At 30.9% G+C, this 13,863-nt stretch overlaps 1 protein-coding gene across 2 annotated transcripts; it reads right to left on the reverse strand.

Annotated features, from left to right (window-relative positions):
* Positions 1-1,485: 1,485 nt before the first annotated feature.
* On the reverse strand, positions 1,486-7,567 carry LOC129292685 (protein NAR1-like). 2 transcript variants are annotated; one of them, XM_054930293.1, is made up of 12 exons: positions 7,186-7,567; positions 6,816-6,886; positions 5,951-6,104; positions 5,645-5,831; positions 5,040-5,166; positions 4,662-4,839; positions 4,521-4,570; positions 4,271-4,442; positions 3,825-3,951; positions 3,631-3,722; positions 2,891-3,122; positions 1,486-1,951 (listed from the first exon to the last, which is right to left on the reverse strand). In XM_054930293.1, exons 1-11 carry the CDS (start codon positions 7,309-7,311, stop codon positions 2,973-2,975), a joined length of 1,434 nt encoding a protein of 477 aa, XP_054786268.1. In that variant the 5' UTR covers positions 7,312-7,567; the 3' UTR covers positions 1,486-1,951; positions 2,891-2,972. The 2 variants fall into 2 exon arrangements, with proteins under 2 accessions (XP_054786268.1, XP_054786261.1); XM_054930286.1 differs by having other exon boundaries at positions 1,486-1,955; positions 7,186-7,566.
* Positions 7,568-13,863: the final 6,296 nt, after the last annotated feature.

Genomic DNA, 13,863 nt, shown 5'->3' on the forward strand with positions numbered 1-13,863 from the left:
ACGCCGTGTGCTTTATTTATATATCAAGAACTGTTCATGCAGCCTAGTAGCCCAGCTCGGGCTAAACTTGGGGCCAGTGTCAAGTGATGGTTAATATCTGCCCTGCCCGAGTTGACCCAAAGACATATATAATTTTTATTTTTTCTTTTAAATTTTTGTAAAAAAAATATTTGTAGTATTATTTTTGTTTAGAGTTGTTGTTATTGTTGCTGCTGTTATTATTTTTTTATAATTTTATATTTTTATAATATTTATGAAAATGTAAAATTGATCTTTCTAATTTTATAAGTTTACATTAAGTAAAAATAATAGATGATTATTAAGCATATATTTTAAATATTTTTTATTAATTAAAAAATTAATTTCATATTTTTTAAAACATTCTTAAAAAATATTTTTTGGAATGGGCTAAACCCGACTTGAATCTAAAGGCAAGCCGATGCACAAACTATTGCATTGGGTTGGGTATTGAGTTGGAATGAAGCCCTAGCCAACCATACATATATACAACCCTAATAATATCTGGTCAATGTAAGGAGTTTTTAAATTATTATATTTAATTTTATTTACATGTCACTTTTAACAATTTAATTGAAATTAAAAAATTTTAAATTTTATTAACTATTTTAAATTTTGTTAAATTTTAATCTCTACCCTAATTAAAACCAAAAAAATTATTTTTAATAATTGTTTCTAAATTTAATAAGGGTAAGAAATAAAGATAAATATAAAAATAATTAAATATTTATAAATATGATCAAAAATAATTTTATCTTCCTACGTTATAAAGAAGACTAAAGAAGTAACTGTAAGACCATTCAATGACTTGAAATCTTATCACATCTACGTTTCAAAGATATAATTCCCTTTTACCACGACGTTTCATTATCATTATTTTTTTGGTACAAAAACCTTAGGCAAGTTAAATCACAAGAACCCACCAAAATAAAGACGCACTTTTATGCTCAAAAAAGTACTTACAAAAATATTTATAAATAACCCATCCACAAAATAAGATTTGATGCCCCAACTTCTCATCATTTAATCATACTTGATATCATAGAACCTCATTCGGTCAAAAACATAAATATAATATAACTTCATCCAATCACAGCTTGCATTCAAAATTAATTTCAATGAGAAATATGAGCACAAATACTTATATTCTTTTGTTTCTTTCTTTTTTTTTTTGGAGGGGGGCCAAAAAACCGTACTTCAATAACGGTATATGAATTAAAATAAAGTAATTGTTTTTCCAAAAACAAAACTTGAGCGATAAATTAGAACTATAAAAACGTACCCAAAAACACTCATTTGGAAAACACAGACTTCCTAAACATATACGATTCTTGGAATTTCATTTTATAATATATAGAAAGACCATTTAACTTGCATATCTAAGTAAAATGGGAATAACTCGTCCATTATTTAAAGGGATATATTAAATGTACATTGAAATTAGAGAATAAATTACACACAAGATAATTCAAGCTGGCCAAAAACCAATATGAATAATCAATCTCTAGCAACACGTAATTCCATAATAATCTCGAGATGAAAACCCAAAGATCACGAGGTGAGATTACAATTAAATTAACAAGCATAAATCCAGAGCGTTAAAGCCAGTGCTCCAAAACATGAACTCAAGTTCATATTTATTTACAAACCTGAATCATCCATGTACATTCTTTGTATGGCTTTTATTGCTGAAATGACCTCAAGGCTTTAGCTAAACAGGTTTCACAAAGGGAATATTTGGATTGGGAAAGGATTGACTTGAAGGAATAGATTATTATTTAAATATAATTCAACACAATCCCTTCTTTCTTCAATCCATACATACCCTTAAAAGTCTTGGCGATACTGCTGACCCGTGTTTTTATCATCCTTATCCTTCACTTTGCTCGACCTCCCCTGCCTGTGTAATTTATGGTTTTTACTTCTGTAATATCTGCCTGGGACGGGGTAAAAGAAAAGGACATCATCCTCATGTACATCAAAATCTTGTTCTATTATTGCCAAGACCCCAGAAATTTACTTCAAATTTGAAAGAAAAATATAGCATTCCAACAATGCCGCTACTCTCCCGCAGTTCCCTAAATTTACGCAAGACTACTTTCTACACTATAATTACGAACTTGAGCACAGCAATTTTCAGAAGACGCATAAAGAAATTGGAATCAGGAATCTCAGAGGAACAAGTAAAAATAGAACAAATAAAAATTAAACAATGAATAATGCTTTGCATTTTACTATCCCTGAAAACAAAGGGTGGCTTTTAGATACCAATCCACGTACAGGTGATCCATGATTGTGATTCGGAAGAGAAAGAGAGGGAAACAGAGGAGACGGAGAGAGAGAGAGAGAGAGAGAGAGGAGATCAGAAAGGTAGAGAGATTCAGAGAAATGCAGTGAGTCTGATTATACTAAGCCATGAAGTTTACGTAGGTAACCAGCCACTTATACAGGCCTCTAACTCTCACCTACCCCCAACAGCTATAATCCTAACCAACACTAACAAACAACTAATGACAGTAACTAATAACAACAATAACAGAAATGTCAATATTATAATGCTATAACAACAGGCCTCTATCATCCTCCAACATAATCACTCACATATCTATATATAAAAGGCAGAAGTGGTTGGATCTTCTGCTGAGAAACCAGAACTCATCCCTATGGAAGAAGTAAACAACTAAACCAAAAATCTAGAAAGTAATATGTAGAGATTCTTTCATGTTAGTAAATAGTTTCAGATTGAAAGGGTATATACTTTCGTGCGGATGAGAAAAACTGTTAACTACGATAAACTGTATGACTCCATAGATGCAAACATTGAAGGGCAAAGGGATTCAAGGAAACTTACTACCTGATACAGGAATATTACCTTGACAATAATGAATACAAAACTTTCAACTCCACACCGGAAAGGGAATGAAGGTCATTAACGTCTTCTAAGCCGAATCTTCTCACCAGTTCAACTGAGAAGTAATGCTTTTCTCAACAGGATGATAATCCGTGTGAATGCGTTTCCTAGCTTTTTCAGACCCGGGCTGCTCAAGCCACTTGTCATATAAACTTCTCACAATAGGATTCTTAAAGGGATCCGCTACCAAAACCTAGCAAATTGACAAAAATTTAATTTCAAATTTTTTTGCAGAAAAACAGTTTGTTAAGAAATACAAGACTTCGAACTTTCACCTCTCCCAACCCCCTCCTTAACCAAAACAAAAGGAACAAAAAAAAAAAATTGGAAATTGGCTTATACGAAGGGATCCATTAACTATAAGTTTGGTTGAATTAGGTTTCACCTTCCATATAAAATGCAAATGTCATTTTTGAATATCTTACGTTTCCTCCTATAGGAATGATAAAGGATAAAATATTTTTTAAAAAAAATGGAAGAAAGATTTCATAAGGGTCAGAATGACAAATGTAACAAGAATATGAACCATTAATATGCTCACACCTCACATGCAGATGCAGATGCAGACAACCCACACCAAAACACACAAACACACACACACACACACACACACACACACACACACACACACATATCATGAGTATGTCTGCCATGCAAAATGAGTGCGACCATGAAATACTCGCTAGACAGATTAAACTTACATTTTCCATATATGCAATTTCCAATAATTCACTCAACTCTTTCGGAGATTGTCCTGGCTTTGGCTTGATTTGACCTCCACCATTCAAGCAACCTGGTTCAATTCATTTTAGTCAATACATATCCAATTTCCTGGCCTCATTAAAGCAACACCACATCAATTGAAGTAACGGAATTTCTAGTAAGAGACCACGACCTGAAGGGCATGCCATGATCTCCAGGAAATGGTAATCACATTTCCCACTTTTAACTTTTCTAACAATATTTTGCAAGTTTCGGAAACCATAACATAGAGCAAATTTCAACACAGTTTTTCCCTCCACCTGCATAGACAATAATAATACAGAATTAATATATTGAGCCAGAGAAATGAACTGTAGCTTAAAAAAGCAACCTGCAGAGACTGTTTTAACTACTGTGACATCAAGAACCCTGTGGCTAAGGTACATGATAGTATCAGGTTACCATAGCAACATTGCATTAAGGATAAATAATGGACCCTGAAAATAATATTTTTTCTGGATAATTAATTGGCACTTCCATAACCAGACATATTGAGATCTTGGGTTCAAACGACAAGCTTACAACTTACAAGGAATAGACACATATATAAGTAACATGAATAAGTTTACAAGAACATGCCTCCAGAGAAACTTCCTGGAAATCTGAATTCCTAACATTTTTGAAGTTTAGAGGGCCATCAATTTGTCTTCCAAATAGTGTTTTTGCTGCATTTCGGAAAATTGTTTCTGCATAACCTCCAGAGCTTCCACGGACCCCATAAAGGTATCCTTCTTCATTAACATTTGTCAGCCTGCAAGAAGCAGCATATAAACACTAATTTTTGACAATTGACAAACAGAGAAAATCAACTAAAATAAGAGGTCCATACAGTCTATCCAAAGGGGACTCTTCCAAACTCCCGAAATCAACTTCTTTTAACTGTAAGATTGGATCATTAAAGGTATTAATACTAGATAACACGAGCTAAAAGGGAAAAACTTATTAGAATGAGAACATAGAAACTTCTGACCTGAAGTAATTCCAAAACCTCTCCAGTTGTCAATACTGAATCTACCTCTGGAATTCTATTAAACTCACTCTGATCCGTATTTTCATGGAACTCCAAGTCAAAAACAAAGTCATCCCTAGAAGCCTCCAGCTTTTTATCATAACAAGGCATCACAGTAACATGGTAAACTTCCTCAGCTCTGCCAGACAATTCACCAGACATTTTATTAAGCAAATAAATATTAAGAAAAATTAGCCTATCATTTCGAGCATACAAAAGAAACATTGATCAAAGAAATGGTGGATTTTGAAAAGTCAACAGTAGATTAAAAAATATTCCAATCATATTATTACTCAAACCCATATGGACAGAAAACAGATAATTAAATGGACAGCCTACCTAAATCCCATATCTTGGCATGCATGGTGCTTTAAGATAGCTCCAATTGTTTGCTGAGGACTCTTGACTGTTGAAATATAAGGCAGAACAAAGGATCCAAGTTGCTTTTCGGCATAGCATATCCAGCCTATAAAAAAACAACTGTTAATTGAACTGGCCAGCATTTTCTTCACCCTATTCTTGACCCCATACCCAACTCTATCCAACACATTGCATGGTAAATTTAAGCACTCCCAACCCCTCCTTCCCTCTCTCAATGTGTATGCTATACCCCAAAATACAAAAAATTGAATAGATAAATCATGTGTCTTTGAGGAACTCAGTGGTCCATACCACACTCTGAAATCCCAATCAAGTTTCCCATTAGATTTAAAAATAAAAAAAATAAATAAAGTATCATAACATTTCTTGAACGCTTGTCTAACATGTTTGAACACATGATGAATACATCTTAAGCAGATTACATGTATTTGTTCATATTTAGAATATATTTATCTAACATTTTACACATGTGACATGGACCTGTTTTTCTCGTAATTGTGTGCTTTATAGAAGCAATATGACCGACATTTTCCAGATATTGATATGCAAACATAGATATATACCTGGGCATGCTGATGCAATCATCGGTAGGTCTGATTTAGAACACTCAGCATCAACCAATTGGTTCTGTTTATACCTTGAGATAAACTCATTACAAGATTCAATAAGCGTTAGGTCTCTGCTGCAACTTGTATCAAAAACTGCCTTCACTCCCAAGGATTTGAGAAATCTTGTCAACTTTCTGAAAACCTGAAATGTCAAAACTTTCACGTGTAAACTGATGGGGAAAGAGAAGAAAAATGATGAATTTCAGCCAAATATATTAAAAATTTAATCATGACGACAAAAGGCAATATCCCATAAGTCACCTGAAGTGGAGAAATGCCAAAATGAACTGCAAGTGAAGCCCTTGACTGGGGGGAGAGAGACACAATCACAGCCTTTCCTTTATTAATATTGGACAGAAACTCATCCAAACCCTGTTTCTCAAGCATAACTGTCTCTGCTGATGTGACACACCCACTGGATTGTCAAAAAATTATACTTCCAGTTAGAACTTGTACCAAGAAAAAAATTGCCAAGCTTTAAAAAAGCTTCCTTTATATCAATCTCATCAGATTTTTGCAACTTGAAATGAAGAAATCTCACCATTTTGATTCCTATTACCCAACAGACATGTTGATAATATCGATTTTATAGGGTCTGTGACATAGGACTTTAAATTGCAAAGCTACAAAGTATTTGGCTCAAATCCCTTGTTTCCTCCCTAGTAATGGGATATTTATAATTTGGTCTCTCATAGAATTGTCTAATCGATTTGATCCATTGCATATGGGGTATTTCTCAATTTGATCCCTCAAATAATAACTGTATCGATACACCATCTATGAAACTTATAGTTGATCTTCGCTCAATCTATATAATAAACAAGTAATGACGAAGCGACTATAAAAAATTATGCTACATGTCGTTACATTGTTAATTTAATTTACATTTATGAGACCAAAAAAACAAATACCAAGACGTGAACAACCAAATTTACATAAAAATTCAACAAGAAATTAGTATTCAACAATCCAAAAAGGCAACAACCTCGTTCATTGAAAAAATACCAATAAAATAGAACTTATCAAAAAAAAAAAAAACATACAAATAGCCTATGCATGGATTCCAAGTCAAATTACACATCCTACAGCAATTCATATGACGCAGCGAAAGAGTATGATGACTCACCTGCATGCTAAGCAGTCCTTCAGAGAAATCTTGACAGGTTCTGGCTGTGATTGCTTTTTGGCATTCGAAACCTTCAATCACATTTATATGGAACGAGTCAAATTAACACTATCTATCGGCAATTTTTTTTCTTTTGATGATCTGGTATAATTAAGAGAAAATTCAAAACTTCATCCAATTTTGAATAGCATGCTGTAACATTAATTCAAAAAGAATTGCATATCATCAATCACCCATGGATAGCATATTCTTTTCATACCTTTGGGGTCGGAAAAATAAAATTGACATATATTTCATGAGCAAGCATAGCTAAATAACCAGCATAACTTTATCCAGTTTTCAATGAAACAATGAAACCAAAACCGAATACCTCAGTCTTGTCGGGCTTGGTGGTGCTAGACTTTAATCCCTTGAGAGAGACTATGCATGCCTGAGATGGCGCTATGAAATCATTGAGATCTCCAATCCGAAGAGCTGGCGAGAACTTCTGTGACATCTCCCGCTCTTTGCCTTCGCGTCCAATCAGCAATCAATTCAATTCAGCAAAAAGTGCCAAAAATTGCAGTAAGAATAGTTGAATCGACAAAAAGTTAGACAATGGTGTTAACAGAATGATGAGAAGTTAGGGCTTTGGGGGGAAACAGGGCGATATCAGGGAGGTTTGGCGGGAGCCAGAGAGGTGCTAGGTCAAAGACGCTTGTGATGTTTTTCCAGAAGCCGAGTGAGCTTTGTCGGCTCGGTTTTGCCATTTTGCGGAAGAAGAATTTTGGAATAAATTTTAGTGGCCCGAGTTATTTTAAAAAAATAAATAAATAAATAAATCAGCACCATCAACCGAAATCATATCATATTTATAATTATAATTTATAAAAAAAAAGGGGGGAAACTGATTTCTCAGTCATTCTGATTTACAGCATGCCACCTGTGCAAGCAGCGTTTGGTAGGGCACAGGTGGAAGGGAAAAAAGAAGTTGATGATGTGTGTTAGGATAAGAGAGCCACATATACTGACGCAAGGTTTGGAATGAATTGAAGCAGAAGGTAGAGACTATAGAGAGAGCGAGAACTGAGAGAAGATGAGTGACGGAGATGAAGGGTGCTGCCGCGATCCAGAAAGTGAATAGCGCGTCTGCCAGGGGATTTTTTTACTTTTATTTAGGGAAAAAGGATTTCCAGATTTACGGAATAAATTATCATGGAATGAAACCACCAAATACAATCCAAAATTTGATTTCAGGATATCAGGCTGAAGTGAAATAATATTATAAAATAAAATAATCAAACTATTCTTATTCCAGTATATTAAAATTTAATAAATAATATAATTGATTTTATAAGTTATATTAACAGCTTCATAAATAATAGGTTGATAACAAACATGTTATTAATCTTTTTAACACTTTAAATCTACTTATTTAATCTTCTTGATTGAATAACAGTATATTAAATATTTGAGATAATATTTAAGTACTTAAGTCTTTTCCTATAATACACACACACATATAGGATTTAAATTTAAATTCTCTAAAATTAAGATGAATTTAAATAAAGAAGAAAGTATTTTATATTTTCTAAAAAATAATCAAATGATAAAAATATTTTAAAAATACTTTACATAAATTCACACATTTTCTTTTAAGAGGATTTAAATTCATATACACACACAAAGTTATTATAAAGGCACCCAATGGATGGCAGGCAATTTTTTTTTTTAATTACTGCTAGAGAATTTTATAATATTTATTGAGTCCTTTCATTAGATTATCTTAAGGATGTAATATATTAATATGGTGAATGCGGAGGGAGAGAAAAAAAATCTGAATGTGATAGAAAGTGGAAGGTGGCTTTCCACCAAGAGGAGCCCCTACTTCCACCCTCCTCTTCACATGCTTCAAATTTAAATTTTTAATTTTATTTATAAAATTAATTATTTGTAAAAATTATAATAATTTTAATAAATTTGCTGAATGATCACTCTAGTTATTCCAATAGTTTAAATTTAATATTACATTTTTTCATAATTTTTATAAAAATGACTGTACATATCTACTTTGAATGGTGTAGATTTAATTTTTTTTATAATTTTTATAAATTTTATTTTGATAATTATCTATTAAAAATAAAAATGCTATTCTTCTGGAAAATTTTAAAAAATTATTAATTAAAAAATTTTAATATAAACTGTTTAGAATATATTTACATAATTAATTTATAAAAATTTGAACCACTTGTATTAAATCTGAATTATCTAAATTGCTAATCAGATTTAATACAAAAAAATTAATTTTTTATGCTAATAAATATAAAATTAAAATTAAAATATTTAATCTCTAAATTTAACAAGGAGTAGGGTGAGGGCTGGAAGAGGAAACCGATCAATCCAAAAATGTGTGGCGTGATGTCTATCTTAAAGTTAGCCCCTCTTATCGTTTTTTCTCCTTTTCTTTTTCTTTTTGGAAGTTGTGCCTGAGGCCTCCCAGCCTCTTATTCATTACCGTCATCTTCATTTTTGCGTGCGTGGGAAAATCAATGAAAGATAATCAAGTTATTGTGAGAATATTGTCTTTCTAGATTCACATACACGCCACTTTACCGCTTAGCTTATTTTGTGCATATGGCCAGCCCGGCTCTTTGTGTATATTATATTATTTTCAACAGGATTTTTTTTTTTTGGTATAACTAGAACTTGTCCCGACGCGAGAAATATTTCACCATACATGATATATGAAATATTGCAATGTAATGTAATTTTAAAAACATTAGTTTTTTTTTTCACGACAAAAACATTTATCTATTGCATATTAATAGAATGATTCTTTTAATTTACTAAGCAGAATCTTCAACCTGTATTAATGTCTTATTTATTTAATATTAGTTACTTATATATTTTATTATTTTAGGGTGATTATATATCATATATTTAAAGCATGCAAATGCAATTATACAACAGGATATGAGAAATAAATGTCTCTCTTTTAAAAAAATGAAAAAAGCTATAGCTAAAAGATTTCAATGGTGAGAAAATAAAAAGAAACAATTTAAATTTCAATGGATTGTTTGGTTTACAAAAAAGATTTTAAAAATTCAAGAACATAAAATTTATATTGATATGAATTCCTTTCATGTGACACCGTCTCGTTAAGATAATTAAAGTAGAATTATAACATTTTAATGGGGAGAAAGTGAAAGAGAAAAAAAAAGAAAAAATCAATTAAAAACTTTCAACTATATTTCCCTATTTTTAACACCGTACTCATCAAAGTATAAGTAATACATTAAAATGATGAGAAAAAATTTAGATAATACTCATCACTCTTTTTAATTTGTTAACTACGTGCGCATTAAAAAGAATATTAGCAACAACGTGCAATTCAAAATTTATCATCCCTTGTAAATTAAAAATATAAGAAATAACTTGTTTTATTTTATTCTATTTTCATTTTGATGCATATTAAAAATATAAATAATACAAACCTTATTTTATTTTATAATATTTGAACTCATTTAGTTTAAAACTTAGTCTAAATAATAATGTAAAGAAATATTTAGTAACTTACCACCCATGAGAACTAAAAATTTTAACAACACACTATAACTCACACCTCTTCATTTAAAAATATAAAATATTTTTAATCGAATCTCACCCTCAAATAAAGTATTTGTATGATTTTAAAATAACCCTATATTTACATATTTACTCTTATTTAATAGAATATTTTACTTTAAAATAAATATAAATTGATTTATTCAATAAGGATACTTTAAAAAAAAGGTAATAATTATACTTTAAAAAATTAAAAATACTTTACATTTTTTAACATTCAACCCCTTGAAAAATACCTTACATTTTTTAATGGAGAGAATGATTTATTACCCCATATATAATGTGCAGTTATGAGTCACTTAAAAAATTAAAAATAAAAATGCAAAATAAATGGGTAAATTTAAAAAATCTAAAAATTTCATAAAATTAAAAAAGCTAAAATAAAAATATTAAAGGCAGCTTTTTATGGTGTTAACTTCTTAATAAATATATTTTAATAACTTATCATTAAAAATATTTTTAAAAATATATGTTTAAAAAAACAATAAAAATATTAAGTGCAATGGCTTTTTACTGCATGCAAGTGTACACTAAGAAGCTATTATACTTTGTTTCAGTAGTAGATTGATTGATTGATTTTCAACAAAAAAAAAAAGAAACTTTGTGCATGCACCATTGCCATGTGAATGTATATACACGTGTTTAGCACTTGGTGGAGTTATCAATTAGAATTGAACCCATTGGGTTGACTCTTTTAAATTTAAAAAATTAATTGTTAGGCTTTTTATAGGTGTAAAAGCTTGAAAGTAAAAGATCCAGTTCTTTTAAAACCTCTTATATTTTTTTAAAATTTAATATAAAAATAAACATTACAAAACTATATGTTATGTGTAATAACCGATGAGACTTCACAAGGAGAAGGATCAAATTATATTGATGTTTATGATAATAAAAATTATTAAGATTTAGCTGATGATGTTAGTAAAATTTAATTATTATTGGTGTTGATTTTGTAATGTTACTACTCTTGATCAGACTTAAATTTATTATTATGTGAATTATCTTAAATTTATTATGCTATACTTAATGTTATGCATAATAAATTTTTTAGATTTTAAATATATTTTTTAAAATTTTAAATTAAAAAATAAAATAAAATAAATATAGGGTTGAGGCGCTAAGGGCAAGGGCCCAGACGGTCAAAATGGAACTCTAACATGAAATCGAGCTTAACAGGGCTAATTTATTTTGACATTGACCTTTCAATAATTGATCCTAATTGACAGCTCTAACATTTGGTAAAGGCTTGGTGACGTGATAAATTAGTATTTAAGAACAATTAACATTAATATTTTGCATATATGACTGATTCATCGAGGCTGGAATTCAATGGCCATGGAATAATCCTGAAAATTCTAGAAATTTTGAAGCTTAATTTACACAACCCTTCTTTAAAGTCTGGCTTCATTTCAAAAAATATCTTTCTTTATTTTGCATAACCATTACCTTTCTTGTTTTAAAGATTACATTTAGTAATTTTTAAAATATGTGGACTTAATTAATTTGTATCAAGTCTTAAATGTAATTTTCCAAAAATGAAATGTAATTTAAAGTGACAACATGGACGCACAATCAAAACACGTTCCCTTGTTTATTTACATTTCGTTGTTTTCTTGGCTGCTCATTTCCATCTTTATCCCCACGTCGACTTGACCCATTCTATCCTAGGTTTCCATCATGTAAGGTCACAGGAGCAGTCTGCGTGTTTATTATAATTAAAATGGCATTGGTATGATATAAGGGTTTTTTAACAAGTCTGACCATTCAATGTTTGAAATCTTATCACATTCATGTTTAAAGACATACTTTATTTTTATGCCGCTCTTTAAAAATAATTTTTACAAAATAAATAAATTCAATTTTATAATAGCTTAATCCATGTGTTGCATGGGAGAAATATTGAGTCAAGGAAAAAAGATATTGTAAATGAATGAAGTAATGGAAAGGTGTTTAGTCTTTTTTCTTTACTTTTGAAAAATTCATATTTTTTATTGCACACATGTATCATCTTATTAAAAGTAATTATAAATAATGTCAAAGTTGGCTCGAATTTAGGTTATTTAACAGATTTCTTAAACTATACGCATTACCTTAAGCAATATTTAACATATTTCTTAAGCATTGGAAAAAAATTTATCTTTTTAATTTCAAGTACATCTCATCCGCGCGTCACACGAAACGAACTTTCAGGTTTTTAAATGAAAAATGATTTTCAAATTTATATTTTAAAGTATAATAAAATAAAATCACTATTAAGACTATAATATTTTTTCGACACCACGCCAAAATTCTTTATTTCGTTTTATGTTTACGAACTTGAATTCACTTTTAAAAAAAATTACAAGCACAGTTGCCTACATTTATTAGTCGATTTAAGTATCCGAATATAAATTCAAATACATTCTCTGGTGTAAAGAAAAAAAACATTCCAATACGGAAACACAGTTATGCTTGCAAACGAAGGCGGGAAACAAGTGTTTTTTTCTTTTTGAATAAATTAGCTTACTAGTGGCAAAAAACCCCGTACTAAAAAAATATGGATCAAAGTTTTGAAAATATAAGAGTATAATCAATTTACATTGATATATACAGAATTTATTATTAAAAATTTAAAAATTTATGAAGACTTTATTATTGGTATATAATGATATATCATTTATAAATATAGTAAACTTACCGTAACATAAAATATAATAAATGTCAAATTGTTAAGCCATCTCTAAAAAATTCCCTTGTTTTTGGCAAACAAAATGAGTGGAGCTAATACTGCAAATGTGGATATGATGGAAAGTGGAAGAAAGAATGCATATATTGGTTAACGGCTTCTGTGATATTCCCATCCTAATTCCCAAAGAAAGGAAGACCCAGTCATCTGGCGAATGAGGGAGCCCAGCCAGATGAGAATTTTTCAGTCACTCAGCATATGACAGTGACTGTAGGTAAGAGCTTTTGCTGACCTCAAGAGAGGCATGAGGGATAAATAAATAAACTGTCAGTGAAGATCTGGAAGGTGAACGAAAAGCAAGTGGAAAGAGCTCAACACCAAGGATGGTTACGTGGAGCCATTACGATACAGATTGACGACATGGATTATTAAATGGGCCTTTAACAGGCAAGATTAGCTGCAATTCTCCAAAAACAATGATGCAGGCAAACGATCAACCATGCACGCCAGAGATGAATTGCAGCACACTGAAATTGATAATAATAAACAATCTTACGCTGGCTGTTACTTCTTCATCAGATCTGTGTTGGAATGATTGAGCAGAAGACCAGGATGGTATGAAACTCGAGGGGGGAGGGAAGGGGAGGGGGGGAGGGAGAGAGAGAGAGAGAGGGATATTGTCAGAGGAGAACGGCACTGCATGTTTAGTTATCAAACAATATGCAGTGCCATATCTCCTGCGACAGCATCCCCTCACCCTCTTTGATCGTTTCTTTTCCT

Source organism: Prosopis cineraria, unplaced genomic scaffold (genome assembly GCF_029017545.1).
Source record: "Prosopis cineraria cultivar Desert tree isolate PC_DT_omini unplaced genomic scaffold, ASM2901754v1 PC1, whole genome shotgun sequence".
NCBI classification, from domain to species: Eukaryota; Viridiplantae; Streptophyta; class Magnoliopsida; order Fabales; family Fabaceae; genus Prosopis; species Prosopis cineraria.